This window comes from Terrapene carolina, unplaced genomic scaffold (assembly GCF_002925995.2).
Source record: "Terrapene carolina triunguis isolate 2854851 unplaced genomic scaffold, T_m_triunguis-2.0 Scaffold113, whole genome shotgun sequence".
NCBI lineage: Eukaryota > Metazoa > Chordata > Testudines > Emydidae > Terrapene > Terrapene triunguis.
The window spans coordinates 21,644,730-21,672,178 of record NW_020664464.1 but is presented as its reverse complement, the minus strand read 5'-3'; the positions used below and the strand labels follow the sequence as shown (position 1 = coordinate 21,672,178).

At 40.5% G+C, this 27,449-nt stretch overlaps 1 protein-coding gene across 1 annotated transcript in view; it reads right to left on the bottom strand.

The window, feature by feature from the left end:
• Positions 1-27,449, bottom strand: part of LRRC2 (leucine rich repeat containing 2) — a 69,987-nt gene that overhangs the window by 19,323 nt on the left and 23,215 nt on the right. The window contains exons 4-5 of the mRNA XM_024208978.3: positions 20,502-20,658; positions 10,059-10,195 (exon numbers count right to left, since the gene is read on the bottom strand). Coding sequence (XP_024064746.1) covers positions 10,059-10,195; positions 20,502-20,658 — 294 coding nt within the window. The remainder of the gene's footprint in view (positions 1-10,058; positions 10,196-20,501; positions 20,659-27,449) is intronic.

The window sequence follows — 27,449 nt, the reverse complement described above, 5'->3', positions numbered from 1 at the left end:
AGAATAACTTCTCATGTCTTGCTTACAATACTCCTGCTAATACATCCCAGACTGATGTTTGCTTTTTTTCCAACAGTGTTACATGGTTGACACTATGACCCCCAGATCCACAGTACTCCTTCCTAGGCAATCATTTCCCATTTTGTATGTGTTCAACTGAGTGTTCCTTCCTAAGTGGAGTACTTTGCATTTGTCCTTATTGAATTTCATCCTATTTACTTCAGACCATTTCTCCGTTTGTCCAGATCATTTTGAATTATAATCCTATCCTCCAAAGCACTTGTAACCCCTCCCAGCTTGGTATTGTCCACAAACTTTATAAGTGTATTACTGAGTCTAAGAGTGTAGCAGGATTCTGAAGAGGATTTGACATTTATATAGATAATGAAAACATTCACAGGTACATTAGATAGGATAGAAAAATAAGAGATATAAACCTTCATGCTTCAGGACATAAGTCAACCACTACCTGCCTGGGGTAGGAAAAAATTTCTCCAAGGGGCTGTCTATTCCATTATAATCCATGACAGGAACACAACCTTTTGAGGAATCTGTTAGAAGCCACAGTCAGATAGGATATTGAACTAAATGGATGACTTATCTGATCTGGATAATAATCCTATGTATCTAAATTCTGAATTTATTACTAATTCATCAATTCATTTGGACTAAAATCTTTGAAGTCTCTTCTGGGGTGAAGCTATAGATATGATTAGCATTCAGTGTAGAATCTGCCAAGAAATAAGATCTTGAACCAGCAAAGCATTTAAGCATTTGCTTAACTGCAATAGGGCTGCTCCCATTAAAATTAAGCATGTGCTTAAGTGATGTACTGGCCTGAGGCCTAAGAAAACAAAAATCACATTTCAAAGCACTGACTCCTCTCTGATTTCCCGTGAATGCATTCCTTTCTGCAGCAAAGCTGGAGAGCAGTCAGGAGAGACCAGATCATGGCTTCCTTCACAGAAGATCCACAAGCTCCTTGATGCAATTTTAAAATGCTGTGCCACAGTCAATATCCAACATCAATTTTGCAAAGCTTTACATGGTGACAAAAATCTTTCTTTATCCCTGAAGTGATCTGCTTATAACCTGAAGAATAAGATTTAATTAACCTTATCATAGCCTGCATAACTATAAATGATATTGTTCATAAAATTATCCAGGACTTTCTAATATTCAGCCAAAATAACTGGCTCAATGGCATGCTGCAGCAGTGAATTTCATAGGTTGCCTATCGGCTGTATGAAGACACATTTCTTTACATTTGTTCTAAATTTACCAGCCATTAATTTCATAATATGAGATTCTTTGTCCTTTCCATGTCACTTCTGATATATTACAGAGCCCAGCTCTGAGAGGTACTGGGTGTCTCCTGCTAGGTTCTGAGAAGAGAGGAAAAGATATACGGATTGAGGGGAACATAAAGAGGGACAGGGAGAATGAAGCTGGCCACAGAGAGACAATGAGGAAATGAGGCAGAAGGAGGTTGGAGCAAACAACCAATACATAGATGGAAAAGAAAAGTTCACAACATCCACCTAATCAGACATACACAAAAGCCTTCACTTTTATCAAACAATGCCTCCTTGGACTCCTTTGGGGGCCCGGAATCACCCACAGCTGTAAAACTCTTGCACAGTGTGTGGACACTTGATAATTGCCCTGTTCTGTTCATTCCCTTTGACACATCTGGCATTACTGGGCTAGATGGACCATTGGTCTAACCCAGTATGGACATTCTTATGTTCTTATGACAAACCTCTTCAACAACAGGAGCAGTAACCACTCTACTATGTCTTCAATCTACTTCCACCAAGCCACTAACATCACTTCCATTATATGTAGGCTCAGCGTCAGCCAACTTGTTCACCTTTAAGTCCCAATCTTTGCCTGACACTGAAAAAGTACAGACACGGCATCTTCCAGGTAAAATGGAAAAATAATATGGAGCTGTGTGTCACGAACTGGGACATGGGCAGTCAGGCCTGGAGGCAGTGAGAGGCTGGGAGCCTTTCACTACCAACTGGCAGAGGGCACATCAAACCATAACTCACATCAAGCCTAACATACTCATTGCCTCAACACACAGTTGACATAATCTGTATCTAAAAGGTATCATGTGAGGTGTCATATTTAGTGAGGTGTCATATGATTTAGTTGGGGTTGGTCCTGCTTTGAGCAGCAGGTTAGACTGGATGACCTCCTGAGGTCTCTTCCAACCCTAATCTTCTATGATTCTATGATATGCAAACTGATAACACATTGGTCATGAATATTATTGTGTGATGTATGTACCAGCGGTGTATAAAGAATTTTAGATCTGTGTTGAAAATATGTTCTTAAAAGGTGTTTAGCAAGCATTGTATAAAACTAGCCTATCCAAGACAAAAAACATTGTTTTCCCTGTTTTCCAGTGTCTCCAATGTAGACAGGTAATACCTCAGGAGGACAATGAAAAGTACATGCAAGTTAAACTAAGCCATCAAGCTTAAGAGGGAGAAGACCGCTTAATGATCATGACAGGGGATGGAGCCTGCACTCCCAGGAAGCTTTCTGGCTCTTGAAACAGAGACAATAGACTTTGGGAAATATAAGCAAAGTCCAAAAAAAAAAAAAAGCCATTTTGTCATCCATCACCTAGGTGACAAAGGGGAAGCAGCGCCCCTTGAGCTGATGAAAAGTGGATCCTCTTGGCCTGAAAACCAAGAGTAGCTGGAACTGTCTATAGGTGAGAAACCTGCTTAGACAAAGATTGTAACTTGCTGAAGTTGTTTTAGCCACAAAAAAGTGTGTTTTGTTTTGTTTCACTGTAACCATATCTGTGTCTTCTATTCTTACTTATTGTCATTCAAATTTCTGTTCTTTGTTAATAAAACAAGAATGTTTATTACAAAACCATCTCAGTTTTGTGTATGAAACTGAAGGATGAAATCCTCAGCTAAACTAACAGGCTGATGTGAGCTCTGTCTCTTTGGAGGCAGCGAACGTAATAATTTCTGAGTATCCAATGAGAGGGACTGGACACTGCAAGGGAGGTGGTTTTGGACAGACTTGGGACTGGAAAGGCTGTTGCTGTCACTCTGCAAGGAGTAACCAGGCTGATGGAAGCCAGGGTGAGGACATTGTATTGTAAGCAGGCGGCTAGTGTCAGGGCTCTGAGCCAAAGCCACGCAGCACAGAAGCACCCAGGGTTCCAGGGTACTTAATGCTGCAGGTGAAACTCCAAAGCATCATAGAGGCCACAAACAGAGCCAAAGTTCAAAGCCACGGCCAGCGATCAGGAGTCAGAGCTGGAGCAAGGCAGCAGGGCTGAAGCTGGCCAGAAATAAGGCAGGAGCGGGACTGGGAACAAGGCCGGCACAGAAGCGATTGCAGCTGCAGGAGTAAGCATTAAGTTTCCAGCAGCCTGCCACCACTACTGCTGAGCTTAAATGCACACGTGATGGCTCCTTCCAGCCAACAGGGCAGGCCAGCAAATCAGGCAATTCTGCCATAGCCCAGCTAGGCTCATTAACTGGGCATACCCAGCAAACCCCAGGCTCAGCTGAGAGAATTCAAGCCCACAGTGCACCATCTGCTGACTGATAGCACTGCATCCCATCTTCCTGTCCACCCGCACAAGAGTCTGTTGAGGATATACAGAAATGCATGGTTAACAGTATTAAATGTTGCTGACAGCTATAAAAATTTAACTCGTAATCATGTAACTAGCCTGTAATTAGCTGATAACTGAGATGAATGTACACAGTAATTAATTTAATACATTCCTATTTAATATTTGGTACTGCCCAAAAACTCCAGTCATGATCAGGAACCAGTTATGCTATCCTTCCCACTTCACTAGTTTCACTCCATGGTCCACTGTGGAGAAGTGACTTGCTTTTTCCCTAACTCTCTTCACCCCCTTGAGATGCTGTACATCCCCAGGGGAAGAAAGAGACAGAGAAAGCAATCCCTGTGTTCTCTTTATGCAGGCCATGCAAATGAGGGAAAGTTCTGCATTCCCTCTCCCACCACTGTACACCTATTTATGGATCAGGCAGAATCTGGCTCTGATTTTCTAGCTTTTGTGAATAGATAACATTTGAGGGTAAGATTTTCACAAGCACTCAGAGTTGGTCTAACTTTTCCTGCCACTGAATTGTTCATTTTTTACTTATGATCCAATACTTCACTCCTTACTCAGGCAAAACTCCTGTAACAAAATTTAACTTTTGACTTTAAAAGATAGCAAGGTTGGGCCAATGCTGAACACTATTGAAAACCCCACTCCTCATTTACAGAGAACAAAACCTTTTTAAAATTAAATCTACATTTTTATAATGAATTAGTGACATTCTAATGTTCACATAATTCCCTTTTGCTCAGTTTTTGGTAGCATTTGGTCACCACTAATAATTCTTTGTTTATATAAAGTTTTTGGTGCCATTTAAACTCTGCTTGTAGAAGGAGATGCTACTTTTGTTTAAAATTCAAGTGAAAGGTAAAGGTCACTGGTATCACAATACAAAGGTATACAGGGATCAGTTCTCTAACAAGGCAGAGCTATTATTGGCAAATGACTTGCTCTGGTAGAGAATGCAATGTCTTTGAAGTGATGTTATATTAATTATAAGATTTTTGAATCACATGGTCAAGAACTACATCAACTAATGCAGACATTCCTTTGTCTAACTACATAATCCTGTTTCCTAACACATTTGCATGTCCTTCTTTACTCTCTTGTCTTTTCAAAACATTTATAAGAACTCATGCAGTGCTAATGCCTTTGTCTATCTCCTCCGATACCTAACACCTTTGCACCCACCCCTTTCGATTTTCACACACTCCTGCTAATGTCTGGTATTATATCTTATGCCAGTTTCACAAAGCAGCTGTTCCTTACCTTGGATTGACAGCATTTTGGCAAATGCTATGATAGTGTGAAACTTGGCATGAGCGTTAGGTGGATTTGCCATCCAAAAAGCTTTAATCTTTGCAGGCGAGTACGTGCATTGAACGAACAACCAAAGCAAGATAAAATTCTCTCAAACAGAAAGTCAGCAAGGCTAAGCAACTGTACCTTTCTTAAACTGCAAAACATACTCTGTGAAATGCTGGTCCCATTGCAACAGATTTCAGTAGAAGCTGGATTTCACCTACAGTAGGCCTTTTGCCACTGACTTGCTACCTCCTCACTGAAGGAATAGCCAATGCACACAGTTTTGTGATTCTGAACCTGTGCATGGACAAACCAAACTCAAATGATTTGGGCACTAATAAAGTTCATTTTTTACTTATGATCCAATACTTCACTCCTTACTCAGGCAAAACTCCTGTAACAAGATAAAGGTCTTGCATCTTGTAAACGGTGAACAGGCTAGTAACACGGCTGCTCAAGGAGAAAGTTAGGTGAAGTTAAGAGAAAAGGTGAGCCTTTTTCCTTTCTGGGTGATTAAAGTAAGGAGGCCTCTGGGAAACTGTTGACCAGTGTTTCCAGTTTATTTGAACCCATCTGTGCAGCAATAATGCGAAACAAGATTACCACCTGTTACACTGAGATTATGGCATGCCAAAAAGAAAACATGATCTCCCAGCCCTCTGAACTTTGGAGGCCGGATATTAAGTAATAAAATTAAAATACATATGCATACACATGAAAACACAGAGGCGCACACACACACACGCACATGCTCACTCTGCAGAAGTGTTACACCTTATGTTAAAAATAAACAAACCACACTATGATTCCTTATGCTGCTTAGAGCTAAATTTACTAATTTTGATTAATTTATTCAAGGTGCTCAAGATATTATATATATATACACACACATTCTTTTCACTCCCTCTCGTGATATTTTAGGATGCTCTTCTCTGACAAAATATTCATATGCTGGAGCAGGAGCAGATTCTCTACCCCATTTCACTCACTCTGCATTGTTCAGGCTGCACAAAGGGATGTCCAAATAACCTGCTGGGATCCCCCCTAACAGCAGCATACACTATTCACTGCATAGGAAGTTCAGAACACCAGACGCACCCTCCATTAACCTTTTTGAAATTTGATTTTCCTGAACAGCAAATCCAAAGTAGCTACTTAATATTTCCTATCAGAGATACTTGTTTTAAAGGCACATGGTAAAAATTACCCCTCCACCCTGCATTGTTTTCTGCCCCACTGTGTGTGTGTGTGTACAGAGCTGAGTTAAAATGACTTGAAATCTAGGGTCTGAAGTGCTGGGATTTCAAGTCATTGTCACTTGAATCCCAGAGCTTCAGACATTAGGATTCAAGCTGTTTCCACTCTGTTGTATATGCACACAAAAAGCATGTCTAGACTAGAATAAAAACATTTAAAAAAAAATTAGCTTTGTAGTGTTAGCTTGGTTTCACCTGAACCAGATAAGACATATTAAAATATAACTTGTGCTGTCTACATGAGACCTTTAAAATGTGTTCATGAAAATGTGTTAGCAAAATGTTGGGTGGTGGTGGTGTTTGTAAAGTAAATAAATAAACAAATCTTTCTTTCTAGTCCAGATACATCCAAATGTGAAGAGAACATGATTTTGGGGGAAAGAAGACATCATAGGGCAGATCACCAGCTGGTATCAATTGTCACAGCTCCATAGAAGACAATGAATCTATGATACTTTGTGAGGACTTGCCCATTAGGGAGGATAGAGAAGGAGAGACACATGATCCTACCAACTCTAACTCACACAAAGCAGTCCTTATTGACGCTGGCGCCAGGTCTATGCTACAAACTTCTGTCAGCAGAGCTATGTCAGTCAGAGGTGTGAAGAGGTGTAATCCCTGACTGACACAGGGTGCCAAGTTACAGAAGCCCCTAATGTAGATACAGCTATACCAGCAAATCTGTCCTGTACCAAGCTCGTTAATTTCATTCATAGTGGCATCTGCACGCACACTAAAAGCGATTGGCAGGATAGTATGCCGGTATTCCTTCACTAGTAAAGCGCTCCAAGCACAAGTTACCTGTGGGGAAAAAAGTATAAGCTCATGTAGTTAAGGTCTATATCATAATGCATTTGGAAAAGGGGGCAGAATTAAGTGTGTGTTAATTCTGGTATTTCCTAACTTTTGAGTTCTTTGAGTTTGCAACCATAATGTTCTTTTAACATAGACTTTTGGGGGGCTTTGGGAGGATTTTTTTGGTATGGAATAATGATATAAAAGTCCAGAATTATATCAATATTCATACGGCAGTTTATTTGACTACAAGCAGAGCTGTTCTGTGAAAAAAAGACTTAACTATATATGGTTTCTAAGGTATACTATACCATACACAAAGCAAAATGTAATGTAAAAGACCTAAGTCATCGTGTATTGTTAATGGTCCTTATCATTAAAGGTGCTGCACATCTGCTAGCAGCTGGATCTTACACTGAAGTAAATGTGAGTTGCAGGTGCTCAGCACCTCTCAGTATTTGACCCCATAAAAAACTACAGAAAATTCCTGATATATAGCAGTTATCTGTTGACTTCATATATAGCTGACTTGCAAATTCTGGGGCTTATGCACATCCTTTGTCACTGTGGACGAAATGTTAAAAACAGGAGCAACTGGTGCACCTGCAAAAATGCATGAACACATATTGCAGTTCCAGAACACAGTGAGTGTGCCCACAGATTGGACAGCTGGTTGTCAAATGGGTGTTTGGGGATGCAAGTGCATGATTTGTACATGGAATTGCAGGTGGATCAGACTGATTGTGCACAATGCTTTTGCCACTATTATGTAGAAAGTGGTAGCAGGTTATGTGACACACACAACTGAATTTTTCCCCTCTAATTCAGTCAGTTTGTAATATTTTCTTTCTGTATCTGTTTAAAAATCCAGAATTCTCTCCTTATAAAATTCCTCAATAAATTGCTTTAAAAGCTCAAAAACTTCTATATATTCTACAGCTGTCATAAAGAAAATGGATAGAAAGAGAGTAGGGAGACTGATTACTGAAGATGTAATTCAGTCTCAGAGTTCTGATGATCTCATAAACTTTTTATGGTACTGCCAGAAAATCTTGACTGAATTACAGGCATGTTATCAATCTCCCTGAATCTATCATCATATATATTATCAGGTTCTCCCTGGCCATTATTCTATGTACAATACCAAGGTAAAATTAGACTCTGATCATTTCTGCTGTGTTGAAGTTTGTCATTATTTCTCTCAAGCAAGTTTTACATTGGAGAATATTACCTGCTTTCTTCAAGTTGCACATTTCTGTAACCTTCCAAGGAAGATTTTTTTTAAGGATTTTGAAAGTCAAATAAAAGTTGAACTTTCCAAATGACAATCTATTAATAAAAAATATCTTTGTGGGTAATTTTTCTGTACACACACACACACACACACACCATACCTCTAGTCATATTGGAGGTTGTGATGTTTCTCTTGTGAATCACTCATTTCACCCGATTGGTAATTTTCAGAAGTAAATATGTTCATCTCTTTCAGGTATTATAAGCATTTCAAAATCTCTCTCTTTCTCTGTCTCTCTCATCTTCCAAACACAATTCAAGTTATTTCAATAGTTTTCATTCATGAAGAAGCAATTATTGCCAGTTATTATTAGGGTGACCAGACAGCAAGTGTGAAAAACTGGTATGGAGGTGGAGGTAATAGGAACCTATATAAGACAAAGCCCCGGATATTGGGGCTGTCCCTATAAAAATTGGGACATCTGGTCACCCTAGTTACCATCTCTTGCCCATCTAACAATCAGATGTCAGACACATATTACATTATCAAGGATAATGTTATTACTTTAAAAAACTGTGGTTTAAAATTTAAAATTTCCCAGGCAAATAGCCTATTTATCTGTATATCTGAATCAGACAGAGAAGATTTAAATCCACGTATCCTACCTCCAAGTGAGTGCATTAACCACTCTCTCTCTCTCGCTGGCCCAATGAATATTTATGTAGCTACATAAAGTGGAACAACTTCAATAGAAGACACTGAATGCAACCACCTCAGAATAGCCTACACCCTGGTGGTTAGAGCACTCACTTTGGTTGCAGGGGAGATCTGAGTTCAAGTCTGGAATGGGGATTCAAATTTTGATCCCCTACATCCCAGGCAGATACCCTAACCACTACGATAAAGATTATAAAGACAGAGAGACAGGCACACATGGGATTTGCTGGCTGGCCTGATACTATAATTTATGTCCATATGCAATGTTTGCTTGTGACATGAGGTTGTGGGAGACAGGCTTGTGTGCACCTCAGTTTCTCCCTACTACACAACTGAACACCTACTTTCCACCCAAACATCTGACCTACAACAGAACCAAGAAGTTTAAAAAATATCAAGGTTTAGAGAAGTGATGGTGACATTGGCAAAATGCAGGAAATTTCTAGATTAAAAATGAAATTAGCAACTTTATTTAATTTCACCATAGACATTTTGGACCAAATTGCTGCCTTAAATAGCAAACACCTGTTGAGTGTGTATGCAGTGAGTAGACAACCACACATCCAACATAAGGGATATACTGCTGTTGCAGGGCTGGGTGTCTCTCCATGCACCATCACAATGCAGTAAGTAGAGCTTACTGATCCTCAGGAGTAATGTAAGCACCTACATTTCTGCCAACCATTTTTTGCTGCTCATGGAAGCATACAGCATTATTTGCTTGGGACAGCACCGTGTTCCTTTAACAAACCATCACCCCATAGACATGGGGTTGCAACTTGGGGTATTACATGGATAAAGCTGACAACTCACACTTGTGTTTCATGGCAGGAAGCCTTCAGCAGCCTTCCCTTAGCCACCAACATTATGCAAAATCCCTTTTGGCCCCTTTCCCAGCCTTATGCACTACAGCAAATGTGAGCAGGATTTAGCCATTTGTCAAGTGACACTCAGACGCTCTGTCCTGCTCTGTTCTAAGATATTTTCAATGACATTGCTACTAAAACTGTATTGTTGAAGTATGAGATGGTGTGTGAAATCAGTTTGTAAGAATCTCTGTTTATGCTGCATGTGATGAAATATCTAACAGCCCAAATAAATCAGATACAAGAAATGCAGTTGGAGATCTTACTTCAAATGGGAGCTCTGTAAGTTCTATATTTCCAGCCAAATCCAGTTTTTCCAGATTCTCACAGTTTCCCAATTCTGGAGGGATGCTCTTCAAATTATTAAAACTCACATTGAGTTCTTTCAGTTGTTTTAAACAACCTGTTAAAATAAAGAGCTAAAATCAGTAGGGCAGAAGCACAAAGGAATCAAAAGTCTATTCAGGTTAACAAAGGAACAGCCACCCTATGTGCCAGTTAGTTAAAAGAAAAAGTATTCAGACATAAATATTGTTCAGAACATCACTGAAGTCCAGGGGCGGCTCTATGTATTTTGCCGCCCCAAGCATGGCAGTGAGGCAGCCTTCGGCGGCGCGCCTGCGGGAGGTCCGCCGGTCCCACACCTTCGCGTCCCCGCCGCCGAATTGCCGCCGAAGCCGCGGGACCGGCGGACCTCCCACAGGCATGCCGCCGAAGGCTGCCTCACTGCTGCCCCCCGTGGCTTGCTGCCCCAGGCACGCACTTGGTGCGCTGGTGTCTGGAGCCACCCCTACTGAAGTCACTATGGGCCCAGTCCTTCAAGGTGTGGAATGCCCTCAACTCCCAATGAGTTCCGTGGGAGTTTAAAGGACTCAGCATCTCACAAAAGGTCTGATCATGCTTCTATTGGTATTAATGGCAAAACTCCTATTGACTTCAGTAGGAACTGGCTCATGTGCAGAATTAGGCCCTCAGTTACTGCTAAAAAGGAATAAAGAGTTTGCCTTTTGGCTGGAGAGTGCTGTGACAATTGGCATGGCCTTTATCATCATTGATTTCTCCTGCCACCAAACTTACTGGAGGACATCAAGAATTGCATCTGGCAAGTATCAAGCATTATACACTCTTTTGTGTAATCTTGGTGACTTTGGTGCTCATATCTGATATTAAAGACAAGGAGAATGTACAGTTATTACATTATTTGCTTTACTGAAAGCTATGCTCCTTGTCAGCTGGATCTTAGGCACTGATGATATCTTAGGGCAGCGTTTCTCAAACTGGGGGCCCCGAGGGTACTCCAGGGGGTCCGCGGGCCCCACTGAGAAACTCCTCCCACCCCCAACTCCTCTCCCTCCCAGCACACTGGGGAACAGGCTAACTACCTGCACTGGCTCTGCATCGCTCCCAGAAGCGGCTAGTATCCCTGTGGCCCTTGGGTGAGGGGGGCAAGGAGTCTCCACGCACTGCCTCTGCCCCAAGAGCCAACTCTGCAACTCCCATTGGCTGGGAACTGCAACCAATGGGAGCTGTGGGGGCGGTGTCTGCGGGCAGAGGCAGCACGCGGAAACCCCCTAGCCCCCCTGCCTAGGAGCTGCTGCCAGAGGGATGTGCTGGTTGCTTTTGGGAGCCGCCCAAGGTAAGCGCCACCCAGCCGCAGCCCACACCCCTCACCCCTTCCTGCACCCAACCCCCCTGCCCCAGCCCAGAGCCCACACCCCACACCCAAACTCCCTCCCAGAGCCCACATCCCGCACCCTTTCCTGCACCGCAACCTGTGGGGGGGGGGGGGGGGGGGGGAAGACTCGGGGGGGGGGTTGGGGGGGGGGGGGGGGTACGGGCTCTGGGCTGGGGCAGCGGGGTTGGATGCAGGAGGAGGTGAGGGGTGCGGGCTCCGGCCAGGCGGTGCTTACCTCGGGCGGCTCCCAAAAGCAACCGGCACATCCCTCTGGCAGTGGCTCCTAGGCAGTGGGGCCAGGGGATTCCTGGCCAATGGGAGCTGCGGGGATGGTGCTGGGGGCAGGGGCAGTGCATGGAGCCCCCTTCCCCCATCCCCCATCAGGGGCCACAGAGATGTGCCTGCAGCTGGCCGCTTCCGAGAGTGGCGTGGGGTCATGGCAGCAGACAGCCTGCCTGAGCTCTGCTGGGCTGCCGGCCGAGAACCGCCTGTGGTAAGCGCCTCCCGGCCGGAGCCTGCACCTCGCACCCACTCCTGCAACCCAACCCCCTGCCCCAGGTCAGAATCCCCTCCTGCACCAAACTCCCTCCCAGAGCCTGCACCCCTCACCCTCTCCTGCACCCCAACACTCTGCCCCAGCCTGGAGTCCCCTCCTGCACCCAAACGAATATAACAACTCTTCTAAGGTAAGAAGTAGGTTATTTTGAATTAACTTAACTACATTCTACATGTTTTAAGACTGAAATGTAACCACAGAATGACTTTATATTAATTAAAAGGCAAGTTTAGTATAGCATTAGTAGTCTCAATGCCACAATTGTGATCATTTTGTTTTAAATTAGGAAAAAGACTTGTATACAGGGGCCCCACAAAATCTAATAGCCCCGGGCCACAGGAGAGTTAATCTGCTCTGCAAGGGGAGCCTCTACAGATTGCAGGGAAGGATGATATGCCTGCCTCCATGTCAGCCTGCCCTGGCCTACATTCTCCCCAGCTACCGAGCCCCATATCCACAGTGAACCCTCCCAGGGACAGGGCCTAGGATGGTTCTGTGGAAGTAGAAGCCCCCTCCCTTGTTCTGTGGCATCTGAGGCAGATTCACTGAGCTAAGAGGCATGACCTGGACTTTAGTTTTTATTTAAGTTCTTTTACTCAGGCAAAACTCCCATTGCCTTCGGTGAAGCTTTGCCTCACAAAGAACTGAGTAAGTATTTAAGCTCTATGCACATATGAAATTATTGTTTTCCCTTTTTCCTCTTAAGTGATGTTTCAGTTAAACTGGCAAGAGAAGAATTAGCCTTTAGACTACAATAGACATAGATTTGGCAGTGTAGTATTATTGCAAAAGATTCATTTGGCTGGTGCAAGAGGATAATAGCAGTAGTTAGGGTGTTAATGTGTGAACCGCTTATCCTATTTACAAGTGCATCAAAATATAATGTTAGCCTATCGAGTGTAACATGATTTAGAGAAATGAAGGTATTATTTGTACTATTTAGCCTATCTTACATCAATTTATCACCTTGTTATAGCAAAAATAAATCATTGAGCTGTAGATGTGTGGAGGAAGAACACATCAAGTCTGATGGGAAAGATTTGTTTCAACGTGGGCCCAATTACTTCCTGGCTTTAAACAGGAGTAACTCCCATTGAAGTTAATAGGAGTTGGAATCATTTAGACCAGAGGAGAATTTGGTCCCTGCCAGGAAATTTTTGCTAAAATTTCTCGCCATCCCTACTACCATTTCTGCTCCATTGGCGGATGGAGTGTTAACGTACACCAGGCTTCAGAGGACCATTAAGCCATTTGTTGTCTAACCCTGCTCAGGGTAGATCTGCAGAATGCAGCATTACCACTTGTGAAGCTGAACTGGTGATAGCAACAGTGAGAAATCTTAACAAAATTGTCCTACTGATTGAGCAGGATGAGGTGGACAAGCACTGCCGTATTTGTATTTCCTTCCCTCTAAAACCAGACCTTATGTATCAGGCCCAGCCACCCTTAAGATTGAGCAGCCTGAAATGCAGCCCGTTTATGTAGTCCTATAGGGGTACTCCCCCTTTTTGGCTGCATGGAATGGATCAGGATTTGGCCCCACATGTGTCAGATGGTGCTCAAGCATAAATTCACAATTTTAAAAAACCCACAATAATAAACTTGCTGCTGGTACAGCTTTGTGGTTGACTTCTCTTTATGAGGCTAGTGCACTGAGTTTTCCATTCCATAAAAAATATAAATTAGAGCATTAAACAGCTAACATCTTCTTGTATTTTCCAAGCAGAGGCAGTTAAAGCAGTAATGAAACCCATAGTTTCCCTGGCAATTTCATGTCTAAGAATATTTTATTTTTAATTAGAACCTGCTATGCCATCACAGTTGTTGCATAAGATACCATTTATTCTCATTGTGATTTTTTAAACTCATTATTTAAAAAATTAAACCCAGTAATTAAACCCTATAACTTTTAATTTTTAATATGCAAAGCAGCACAATAGTGATTGCCATGCCACTTGAAGAGGTAGACAAGCCTGCATTAGAGTTTCTAAGGGGATGGCTAAGTGAGTAAAAGCAGACAAAATTATAAAGTAGTTTTTATCACCTAAGGACAGTATTCTTCACCAATGTTCTTCCACCCGTATAAGCCTACAGAAAACTGCAAAGCAGGTGTCTGCATTGGTCCGAAATAGTCAAATTAGCTGGACACAAGAGCTTCTTTTGGTCCATTAAATGGTAAATTGTCTCTTTTCCTCATCCTCTCTGGTACACCAGTGATTCCGGCCTTGTTTCATTTCAAGGGGTATAAACTCTGTAGCTTACTGATGACAATTTAAATGTCAACATTGTTCATTATTTCACTGCTAATCAAAGCATCCCAGAAAAAGAGAGGGATTATAATTTTTTGAACTATCTACTTTGGCATCAGATTGTGGCATAACAAATAGGCAAAGCTTGGGGTTGTGGGTGGTGCTTCAGAAACTACTACCATTTTTTAAAATTATCATTATTATTATTCAACAAAGTGACCTTGGTTAGTGAAATTTTGTTCTTTGTCCAGTTTTTATGTATCCACATCTAAAATTTTGGATTTAATAAATCAGAAAGACAAGATCAATCCTGTTTGCAATTGCACTATTTTTCATGGACAGATTGAGATATTATCTTTGGGATGGGGGATCTAGGGTCAGAGGGTTACGGATATGGCAGTGAGTCAAAGAGAACCTAGAAGTCCCTCTCTAGTAGAATGTGTGGAAGGGGAAGATGAGGAAGTCCATGTAGGTTGGGAGGATGGAAACAGACTCCACCTGGGGAAAAAGAACTAGGAGTAAGAGACCATTTGTGAAGACTGAGGAGGAAGTTCAAGGAGTCAGAGAGGTGCAAGGAGTGGTGGGAAGAAATCTCTGTGGTGAGGAGAGGGAAGATGTGTGGTTTTAGTTTTATTTGTTTTGGAAGGAGGGAATTTGATGGATCAAGGCTCCATATAAACTTTATCTAACTATGATTTTTTTTTTCTGAACAGATAAATGGAATACGAACTCTAATCTCTCTGGGGACCACCAAAACAATTGTATTCTTCTGGGACAATGGAGATCACAAAGTCCAGTACAAAGTGTATGGAAACCAGGGATAAAGCATTCTCAGTGGAAGGGATCTAGCTGTCAGATTAACATCTGGAGAAGGTTAGAGGAATCCAGAGTCCAATCACTTTTAAGAAATGCAGCAAATTCTTTCTATTTGATAAAGCTTTTTTCCTCCCACCCCACCCAGATCTTCCTATTATTTAAAAGGAGAATAGAGCCGGATATGTCCACCAGGGGATTTTTTTTTTACCAGATTATTTTATCTGTAATGTTCTGAGATACTACAGTGATGGGAGGTAGCATAAAACCAAAAGATAAATCAATAGATACAATTTTTTTTAGCAAAGAGAGGTTACATAAATGGGGCATGTGCATGTCAGAATTCACAGTGGGAGCTCTGATTTATACAATGCCACTATCTGAAGCCCTTGGAAGTAATTAAGCAAATTTTTATTTATTTATTTTCATTGACCTTGGCAAAGTCCCTTGTTGTCTAGAAAGCAGAGGGGGGTTATTTGTTTGGTTTTTTTACATTTTAGTGTATTATTCACCTTCTTGATATCTTAAGCAAATTAAAAGATAGATTAGACAGATAGATAAAATAGAATATAACACATATGTGGAGGAGACAGCCATGGGATAAATTATCTTATGATAACCTCACACTTCCCCTATGCCTATAAATCCATGTCTCCCAGTATTTATTATAATATCCCAAACCTGTGAGCAGCTGCAAACAACTGCCACTTCTTAAAAAGTCAACCTGCCAGAGAAATGTTTCCACCTTCCCCCAAATGGGAGTTTTTCTTCAAATGTTACCCTCCTCTGGACAATATTCAGTACTGAACATGTGAAAAAGTTAAGATCTACTATCCTACTATCCAACTCCTCTGGACTATATAACATTGGAAAAGGGGGGTTGAGTTCCCAGCTTAATTCTGGAAGCTCACTGAGATAGCACACTGAGAATTTTAGGTATTATGAAATCAATTTTAAAATGTAATTCATTATTTTTTCCCCACTCAGAGTTTTGTACAACTGGATCCATAGTACATGTCTATAAAACTCTAGTTTAGACAGAGCCGTGTGGTCTCATCATTGAAGCTAACAGATGTCTTTCCATTGGCTTCAGTGGACTTTGGATCACGTTCATAGTGAATTCCAATGGGGAGTTCCATATGCAAAGATTACTTAAAAGCCAAAGCATTTGCAATCAAGAGGGAATATTGTAAAAAATTCTCTAAAGCCATCCCTGTAGCAGCATGTTTCATTCTGGTTATGCAAGGTAACTGTCAATTATCATGAAGCTACAAACAGAGTATAGAATATTCACCATGGTTCATAAGTTTCCTGGGGTTGCAACAGGAGCATAAAACAGCAAGCTTGAAGTTGCAGCATCAAGGAGGCTTAAGTCCAACCTAATGAAGATACCTTGATACTTGCTAGAAGTTATTTTGCTACCATTTAATTTACTTTTTAAAATACCCCTGATTTAACAAGTTTCTATGTTCGTGTAATGCTACAGTTAATATTGCCAAACAGGATATTATCTATGCAAATACAGTACCCATGATTGCTCAACCTGAAATGGAAAAAAAACCACCCTGATTTCTACAAGAGTGGGTGTGTGTGAGGGAGATGATAATTTGTGATTTACAAGTCTATAATTCACATATCACCAACAGCATGATCAATTTAACTGCCACTTTAATAGAAGTTTTCACTTTTAAACTTACTACCAAGTGATGGAATGTTTGTCAAAGTAACAGAATAAACAACAGGGAATAATGTCATTGAGAGCTATTTTTAACAGCTCAATGGTGCAAAAAGTAGTTGTTTCCCTAAGAACAACTCCTACCAGGGGTCATCCATCAGCAGGGATTTAAGCCAGGACTTTCAATGCCAAAGCACAACTCTCCACCACATGAGCTGCAGGAGCAGCTTGACTAGGTGGTAGCAGACTAGTCATTAGAGCGGGGTAAACACATTCAGGGCCTGCTTCAGCAAAGAGATTAAGAGCGTACGTACATCCCATTAAGTCAATGGATGTTAAGATCATGCTTATGTGGTTTCCAAACTGATGTCTCAGCCAGCATGTTAATAGTCAAAGAAACTTTAAAAGCCAAGCTGCCTTTTTAGACTAAAGTACATTTTCTAGATTAGACTTGAACTAACTGATTACATGTTCCATAAAAAAAAAAAAAAAAAAAGCCTATATTGGAGAGAACATCAAGGTTTCACAGTTAAGTGCTCAAAATCAGGCAATCCCAAAGTTAAGGTTGAACACACAATCAACAATCCCATAAAGACACTCTAATTATATGACCACATAGTACTTTTCAAATAATGCAACACAATATCCTACAATTCTTTTATTTCAAAAACAAAATACAGCTTTGTGTATGGAAATTCTTGGGGGTTTGCTTTAAACAAAAAAAATCTGTAAAGTGAAAATTTGGCTAGATATCCCCCAAAACCTCCATCCCATCTAGTTTATGAGGTCTTCAGTAGTGACCCTCTGCCAGCCTGGCTCATCTTAGGAAGTCAGCTATCAAGGGCATCCTTCTGTTTATACCTGTCAATATTCACAGAGGTTTGCATGGAAAGACATGTGCTTAAAGTTTTCCACCTGCATAAAGCCTGAGTAATCAAGTTCTACACAGGTAGATTGCAAAGGTATTGGGGAAATGAAATCCACCCCCTTAGCTGGTATTCTAGTCTATATCTTGAAATAGCAGCAGCAGCCTCTTCTCGTGAGGCACCTGATACAAAGGGACCCAAATACTCCCATTGACTTTAATGGGCTGTAGATCAGGCCCTTATGTCACAGACAATTACACGGCAAGATTTGGATTGCTGGGACCCACAGCCAACCACGGTTTTCAAGACCAACGTATGCACAGTTGACCTGTAGACTTTTCCACTGCAGGTAAGGGTTGTGAAGACACCCTTCTTTGTCTGCTGTGCAGGCAGTTCCTCTCAGCACAGGGCTTATGTGGTGTGGAGAACCTCACACTGGCATAGTAGGGCCCCAAACCTTCAAAACTCAACATTATGCAGTGAGACCACACAAAGCTAAGTACCATTGAAAAAACACAAAACAGAACTTAATTGGTAATTATAAACCCCACACAGTCCCTACACACAGGGCTGAATTTCACCCATAGAGCAGAGAAACTCCAGCTGCTATTCATAGATTCCAAGGCCAGAAGGGATCATTGTGATCATCTAGACTGGCCTCCTGTATAACACAAGTCATAGAACTTCCCCAAAATAATTCTTTCAGTGGGAGTTGCATGAAAATTATCATAGGCAAAATTTAGTCCAATGAATGTATCGATTTTTTTAAAAAAAGATAAGTGGTTGGTAGCAAACAAATCTGAAACTTTTTATCCTCATTTACCAAGTTAGGTCTTGAATGGCTTCAAAATCATCCTTCTGTAGAGAACAGGTCATGCCAGTAATACCTAGTTTTATGTCTTTATTCCTTGAAACAAATGTTATTACTTTTCTTAATCAGCTTTGATTGGCAGGACTGACTCCTTTCTTAATATCCAGTATCACCAGAGACTGAAGAAACTGTAATGGCCTTTACCTGCTTCAAATGGTCAAGCTGTGGTAATTTTTTAATATGGCACACAATAGTCTAGGCAGTCCTGTCTTTAGTTAATTTAAGACAACTATGGTTAGCCATTTTTTTCATGTTACCTCACATAGAATCTAATTTTGGAATCATGTTTCCCCCCATTCCCTACTGCCGCATCGTGGAATGTTTCCGCCAATTACGCCCACTGGCCTATGTCAGTTCTAAGGTTAAAGAATGGATAAAACAGCCAGACCAGGAGTGTTTACTTTATGTTCATAATCTCCTCGTTATGTCTTGTTTACAATTTGTTACACTATTTAGCCACCGGAATGCCCCTATAAAATATTTTTTTATGTCAGTGGGCAATTATCTGTATAAAATACAATGTAAGTAAACAAATAAATCAAAAGTATCATTGTTAATCTACCATCTGGGAAAGCCAAATGTGGCAGTGAACTCCAAGTACCAAGTCTCTAACTAAAAGAAATAGAAATAAAAGCTAAGGCCAGGTCTACACTAAAAAGTTATGTTGACACAGCTACATTGCTCAGAGGTGTGAAAAATCCACACCCCTGAGCAAAATGACTATGCCAACCTAACTCCCAGTGTAGACAGTGCTAGGTCAATAGAAGAATTCTTGGGGAGACGGATTAACTCCCTTGACGGGAAAACCCCTCCCATCACTGTATTGAGTGTCTTGAATGAATGAATGAATGAATGAATGAAGCGCTACAGCAGCTCCGCTGCAGTGTTTCCAGCAAAGTTATTGCGTAAGATTCTGGGATAGATAATTGAAAAGAGGGCGGTTTCATTTTTTAAGTCTTTTTTCTTTTTCATTTCTTTACTTGAATGAATATACTGGCATAGTATATAGATATATATACTGACACCCCAGTTGCGTCATCTGCAGGGCATGGACCTGGGACCTCTCGATCTCAAAGCAAGAGTCTCTACTGCCAAAAGAGTAGGTAGCAATAGCAGACTCAAATCTCTCTGCCTGGCCTAGGCACTAGAGTAGGGCAATAGCCCTACTATGTTAGTGTGGTTTACAGCTGCACAGAGGGTTTTTTCTACTTTGGTAGTACCAATTCCAGCAATATTCCTCATTTTAAGTATAACAAAGCTCTCTCAAACTGGTAGAATCTTTCAAAACAAAATACAATTTTGAGAGACCACTGTAAACCACTAAAAGGCCAAATAGTATGAGCATTTGTTTAAATTTAAAGTCATAAAAGCCAGACTATATAAGAGTTAAGAATTAAATTCTGTCTTTAGCAAAACCTCTGGTTGCCTGGATTGGAAACAGCACTTTTTTTAAGACCCCTTCACTACTGAGGCGAAATGGATGGATTAAAAGAAGGCATTTTATCCAAAATTATATGTTGTGGGTTTCCCCATTGCTAGTATCTGAATTTTTATTTATTTATTTTAATTTGTGTGTGTGTGTGTGTGTGTGTGCGCGCGCGCGTGCACGTGCTTTAACTTGTGTGTTTCAGGTTGGTGTTCTGTGATGTTGTTCTCATTGTTGATAATCTAACAATGGGCCATAAAATGCTGTCCATTCTTAAGTAGAACTTAAAAACAAACAATGGCACCATAGAAACCAAAGTCACTGCCTAACAATAGGTGAGTGTCATTTTCTCTTATATTTTGGCCAGGTTTGACTGCAAAATATCATTCATGATTCAGTACATATAAAGTATCTGAAAAACAGTAAACATCAAGGCATAACTATTTGCTGAAAACGGTAGAGAGAATAGACTTTGGGACTGGGTTGGTCTATATTTACTCGTAGCTTCATGCCAATTGATCACCATGCATTTGCACATTTAACCATAAAATTAAACAGCTAAATCCAAATCAACATACCAATTTCAACTGGAAGATGTGTGATCTGGTTATTTGATAACTCCAATACTTTCAGCTCTTGAAACCGGGCAATGTAGGCTGGAATGGTTTGTATCTGTGTTTTGTAGATATGCCATTCTTTCAGATGTGTCTGTTCTTTCAATGAATCTGGAAATTCCTATAATGAAATGAGATTACATAAATCAAGAGTATTTGGCTAGTGTTTTATTTTTCCATATTTCTGAATTAAAGCCAGGCTAACATCTATCCTCTTAATTTCCCTTTGGTTGTCTTGGGGTAGGATGGTACTTTGCTAACATCCCTTCCAGGAGTTTGCTTTGCCACTGCTCACTGCTACCTAAATTGGTTTACAACAGTCAGCCTGGACTGTGGGTCCTGTCCAGCCAGTGATCGTTTTCAACCATCCTATCCAGGTACCAAAGTGTATTTGGTCAATAGGGCTGCAGTGCATAGTGCACATCATTTACAATTTATTGCAACAGGATGGTAAATATTGTCTTTGCAAAGCAGTTATAATCAAAGGTGTTGAAAAGACTTCGAAGAAGTGCAGACAGATCACCATCCAAAGCCACTGGGTCAGATTTTGCCTTTTAGTATACACACACAACTCCCAGTGACTTCAATTAGACTTCTCTATGCAGAAAACTGATGGCAAAATCAGGCTCATTTGTTGGAATTCAACAGGACCTTCTTATGGAAGGCCTAAGTGCTACCATAACCAGCAAGGCAGGGAGTGTGACACAAACCAAGGACTTCCCCACAAGTAGGGAAGGCCAAGACTCACCCAGGATACCGGAGTGACCAAAGTCACTATGAGAAGTCAGTGAAGGTGATGACCTTAGACTTGGGAAGGAGAGGGAGGGAATAGTTATTTCTGCATATGATGATGGTTATTTACTGTGAATGTTGCCTAAATAAGGCTGTGCGTATTCTCAACAAACCCACTGTATTAATATTCAATTTGTCTTGGAGAAAGGGCAAAAGCAGTGGACTTATTCCCAAAGTATCTCACTAAGACTTTATTCACAAACAACAGAAAAAGAATGGATGCATTTCAGCAGGGTCTACATGGACCAATTAATGTACAACACATTAGTTTGCTTTAGTAATCACACCTACATAGAGTGCATTACATCACCTTATATAGGCAAACCGTTATTTACACAATTAGGCATCTAATGTTAGGCACCCAGATTTGACAACTTTGGCCTCACTAAACTGTAGAATAAATAAAGTTTGCATTCCTATATGCCTCCAAATTTAAGCATAGCAAGTTGCTCCCTTACTTTTGACTATAAAAATATTTAATGTTCTCATGCTAGTTTGGATGTTGGGTTTCTTCAGTCTTGAACTCAAATAAGTTTAGTCATAGAGGCCACAAATTAAGCAAATCATATAAGTAGATGCTTATCTATCAGCACATGAGTAATCTCATGCTCATTTAGCAAAACATATGCTTAAGTCTTATTGACTTCAGCATCTGCTTAAGTGTTTTGTTGAATCAGGTCCAGAATAGTCTGGTCCTTTGAAATCTGCCTTTTAGCATTTATCAATGTTTCCGAATTTGTCTCCTGCTGAGAAGGAATATAGGGTATGTCTACACTGCCATTAAAAACCTGTGGCTGGACTATGCCAGCTGACTCAGGCTTGAAGGTGTCAGGCTAAGGGGCTATGCAACTGTAGTGTAGACTTTTGGGCTCAGGCTAAAGCTTGGGCTCTAGGACCCTGCGAGGGGGAAGGTCAGAGTTCGGGCACCGGCCCGAGCCCCAACATCTACACCACAATTAAAGAGCCCCGCAGCCAGAGTCAGCTGGCACAGGCCAGCTGTGGGTCTCTAATTGCTATGTAGACATACCCACTGAGACTGAAGAGTGCAAACTCTTTTTAACTTGGTCATATAGCGACATAGCAACACTGGGTCAAAATCATGGGTAAAATTTTCAGAAGTGTCTAAGGCTAGGTCCACACTACCCGCCTGATTCGGCGGATAGAGATCGATCCCAGAAGCGCTCCCATGTCGACTGCGGAACTCCTGCTCGCCGAGAGGAGGAAGCGCTGTCGACGGGGGAGCTTGCCTGCGCCGCGTGGACCCGCAGTAAGTAAACTTAGCTCGATCTAGGAAACGTCGACTTCAGCTACGCTATTCTCGTAGCTGAAGTTGCGTTTCCTAGATCGATCCCCCGGCCCAGTGTGGACCAAGCCTAAGTGACTGGGAAGTCTAAATCCCATTTTCAAAAAGTGACCTGGGCACTTAGGAGCCCAACTCCCATTCACTTTCACTTTCTGACATAGGACTCCTAAATCACTTAAGCGCTTTTGAAAATGTTACCCCCGGATCTTTCTTTTGGCTCCAGGAAGCATGGAAATAGTGTCTTTAAACAGCTCATTAATTAGAAGCAATTTTTGCCTTGCCAATTTCTAGAATTATTTCAAATACTTGGGAAAGAATTTGCTACTGGGGTAATTTTCAAAACTCCATTCAGTTTAACCCATGTGTTTCAGGTGTTTTGAATGATGGGGAGTGCAGGTTTTTTAAGCCTTTGAATTCATACTAAATTGTTTTAGTTAATTGGTTTTCAATTCTGACCAACTTTTCATGGTTTGAATTATGCAACAAATGCCCTAAACTTGGGTCAGATAGAAATCAGTTGATAAAGATGAAAATTAGGTAATTTTAGACCCTATTTTTGTAAAGTAGCATATCATCTAGCAATCTTACTGCTAGGTTTTATATCATTCTGCAGTGGTAACATCTGAAATAAATAATCTAGCTGAGGCGCCATTACCATCTCTGCAGCAGTAACTCTGCCTCATAAAATGAGTTTTAATAGTTTCCACCTTTACTCCCTTTAAATCTTTGTGTGGGGGTTTTGTTTTGTTCTTTTAGAATTTTACATTACAAAGGCAACTTTAACTGCGAAGGCCACAATTTTAACTTGTTTTTAAGATCAGAAACCTCAGTTTTTCTTTAGATTTGTTAGTTTCCCCCAAAATATTAATACGGTGACATATTTTAATAGGTTCCTCTTAATTAAGCACCAGTAATAGTGCTACTTATGTACAGCTAAATCATTCATCTTAACTTGATTAGCAGTACATTGAAACAGACATTCAAATGCTGACCACTGGGATTTTTTTTAAAGAATAATTTAATGCTAGTTCTAATTCCATGACTTCATATATATATAAATCTGCAGACATTGAGTCTGTATGTAATTCTTTTTGTTCCCCCTTCTCTTTTTCATATGGATTGTTTCATTTTTGGCTTTATTTGCCCAGGAAGTATATATCATATTTTGATCCATTTTATATATTTGTCAGTTTGTGGTAGTTAAAAAATAAAATGCCTGAATTGCCTCAAGGCTGGTAATGAGCAATCTTTCTAAATTCTTGGGGAAGATTACCCCACCCTTTCCTTCCCCCCAACCCCTCCAAATGTGCAGTACTTATTTTTACATCTATTATAAATAAATAAATCATAAAGGTTCAAACTATGACTGCTTTCTTTCATCTCATTCTTGATTTTCCCCACCATTACGGGCTAAACTGAGACTTAACTTGAAGCTTCAACCTATGGGGTAACACATACTTGTACCAGCCAAGGAGGAGCTCTCAGAAGGAATTGGGAGTCAGGGAGGAAGTGGCGGGGTGGCCCAGTACTTAAGGGGCTAACCTACGACTTACATGATGCAGGTTCAAAGGCCTTCTCTACCACATGTGACTGTGGGCAAGTCACTTAGCCTTTCTATGTCTCAGTTTCCCATCTGTAAAATGGAGATATTAGCACTTCCTTACCTCACTGGGGTGTTGTGAAGATAAAGACTGTGAGGTGTTCAGATAGGATGGTAATAAGGGCCATGTAAGTAACTAGATAGATTAGAGACACTCCATTTAGTCACAATTCCTTCAGAGCTCCACTTTGGCATGAGGGTTAGATGGACGTTGCATTATCCCTTTACCAAACCCAAGGTATTTCTCTTCCCCCACTGACTGGTGCACACTCCTCTCCTCATCCACTTCATTCCCACTTGCTAGGGAGGGACAGTCTTTGGCATGCTCTCCTCCCATCCCAGGGGCAAGGTTCAGGTAGCTGCTCCTTGGAAGTTGGGAAGAGTGGACGGCAGAGAGAAAGCACATTACACTTCCTTGTTCCCTGGCTCTGCAGTGATCTAGCTCTATTGCTGTCCCTTCACTGGTCTGCCATTTCTTTCCATCTTGTACACATTCTCCTAACATCTGTTATTCCTAATTCACCAAAGTGAGCACTGAGGGTGAAATCCTGGTCCTATTGGAGACACATGGCAAAACTCCCATCAGCTTCACTGAGGCCAGGATTTCATCCTGAGTGTTCTCCATAAGTAAAAAGATAATCATGCAAAACCTTTTTCTTTGTTAGAGAGAAACTGATCCAACGTGCTGGGCTTTTCTCTGCTATCTCAGACACAGATCCCAGCCATCTGACTCCTTCATAACTTTGGGAATGAATAAATAACAATTTAGGGATTTATTCCATTGTCTGGAATCAATCTGAAAGGCTTAGAAAATTTTACTTATGTTTCATTAAGAACTAAGGATTGCTATATTAGTATCAAGTAGGGCTCTCAAGTGATTAAAAAAATTAATCGTGATTTATCACACTGTTAAACAATAATAGAATACCATTTATTTAAATATTTTTGGATGTTTTCTACATTTTCAAATATATTGATTTCAATTACAACACAGAATACAAAGTATACAGTGCCCACTCTATATTTATTTTTATTACAAATATTTTCACTGTAAAAAAAACAAAAGAAATAGTATTTTTCAACTTATCTACTACAAGTACTGTAGTGCAATATCTTTATCACGAAAGTTGAACTTACAAATGTAGAATTATGTACAAAAAACCCTGCATTTAAAAATAAAACAATGTAAAATTTGAGAGCCTGCAAATCCATTCAGTCCCACTTCTTGTTTACATTTGCAGGAGATAATGCTGTCCGCTTCTTGTTTACAATGTCACCTGAACGTGAGAACAGGTGTTCTCATGGCACTCTTGTAGCCAGTATTGCAAGATATTTATGTGCCAGATGTGCTAAAGAGTCATATGTCCCTTCATGCTTCAACCACCATACCAGGGGACATGCGTCCATGCTGATGACGGGTTCTATTCGATAACAATCTAAAGCAGTGCAGACTGACACATGTTCCTTTTCATTATCTGAGTCAGATGCCACCAGAACACGGTTGATTTTCATTTTTGGTGGTTCGGGTTCTGTAGTTTCCGCATCAGAGTGTTGCTCTTTTAAGACTTCTGAAAGCATGCTCCACACCTCATCCCTCTCAGATTTTGGAAGGCACTTCAGATTCCTAAATCTTGGGTCAAGTGCTGTAGCTATCTTTAGAAATCTCACATTAATACCTTCTTTGCGTTTTGTCAAATCTGCAGTGAAAGTGTTCTTAAAATGAACAACGTGCTGGGTCATCATCCAAGACTGCTGTAACATGAAATATATGGCAAAATGCGGGTAAAACAGAGCAAGGGACATAGAATTCTCCCCCAAGGAGTTCAGTCACAAATTTAATTAACGCATTATTTTTTTTAAGAGCATCATCAGCATGGAAGCATGTCCTCTGGAATGGTGGCCAAAGCATGAAGGGGCATACGAATATTTAGCATATCTGGCACATAAATACCTTGCAATGCTGGCTACAAAATGCCATGCAAATGTCTGTTCTTATTGTCTGGTGACATTGTAAATAAGAAGAGGGCAAATTATCTCCTGTAAATGTAAACAAACTTGTTTGTCTTAGCCATTGGCTGAACAAGAAGTAGGACTGAGTGGACTTGTAGGCTCCAAAGTTTTACATTATTTTGTTTTGGAGTGCAGTTATATAACAAAAAAAATCTACGTTTGTAAGTTGCACTTTCACGACAAAGAGATTGCACTACAGTACTTATATATAAATACTATTTCTTTTGTTTATCATTTTTACAATGCAAATATTTATACTCAAAAATAATATACACTTTGTTTTCAATTACAACACAGAATACAATATATATGAAAATGTAGAAAAACATCCAAAATATTTAATAAATTTCAATTGGTATTCTATTGTTTAACAGTGCAATTAAAACTGTTAAAAATTAATTGTTTTAATCGCAATTAATTTTTTGAGTTAATCGCATGAGTTAAGTGTGATTAATCAACAGTCCCAGTATCAAGATATTCTTTCTGGACTTTTGGTACAGTAATCAGGCCAAATTCAAACCTGATTGCAGTGGAGTTGAACCCACTCACACAAGGTCTGAATTTATATCAATTGTCTAGACTTCCAAGTTTTCTCTGACAATCTTTCTTTATACCCAGTATTATATGGGATAAACAACCTAATGTTTTTCTATAGTATGCCATTTTTTCAGGATATTCCCTCTTTCAATACATATATCTGTGTTGCTAAACCAGTGAGTAGTAGGAACTGAAATTTACACAGGCTTTATATTTTTGCTTTCCTCTTCGATTCCCTGGTGGTTTTTTTGTAATCTTCAGCCACTGTATTGAAGCTGGCAAATTACTGATAAATTACTCCATGAAGAATGCCACTTGGAAAATGTTGAGTTTTAGCCTCTAAGAGTAAAACAATATCACAAAACACCTTGATTTTGAAAAACTATTTAAAGGCAATATACCAAGGTACCCACCACTTATTTAAGTATCACCAGTGAGAACAGAATCTACCTACTAGAGATGTTTCTGAACCAAAACTCTGGACTCCAAACACTCAATTTTTAGAGAAGTTCAGATTCTGATCTCAATCCAAACTTACCACTCTATCTGCAATGGGCCAAACCAACAGCCTGGAATCAAATACCTCCCTTAGTTTTGAGAAAGTTTGGAGCTGGTTCCAAACTTTAAGACTCAGACCCATCTCTACTCCCTAACCAGGGCAGGTTCTTCA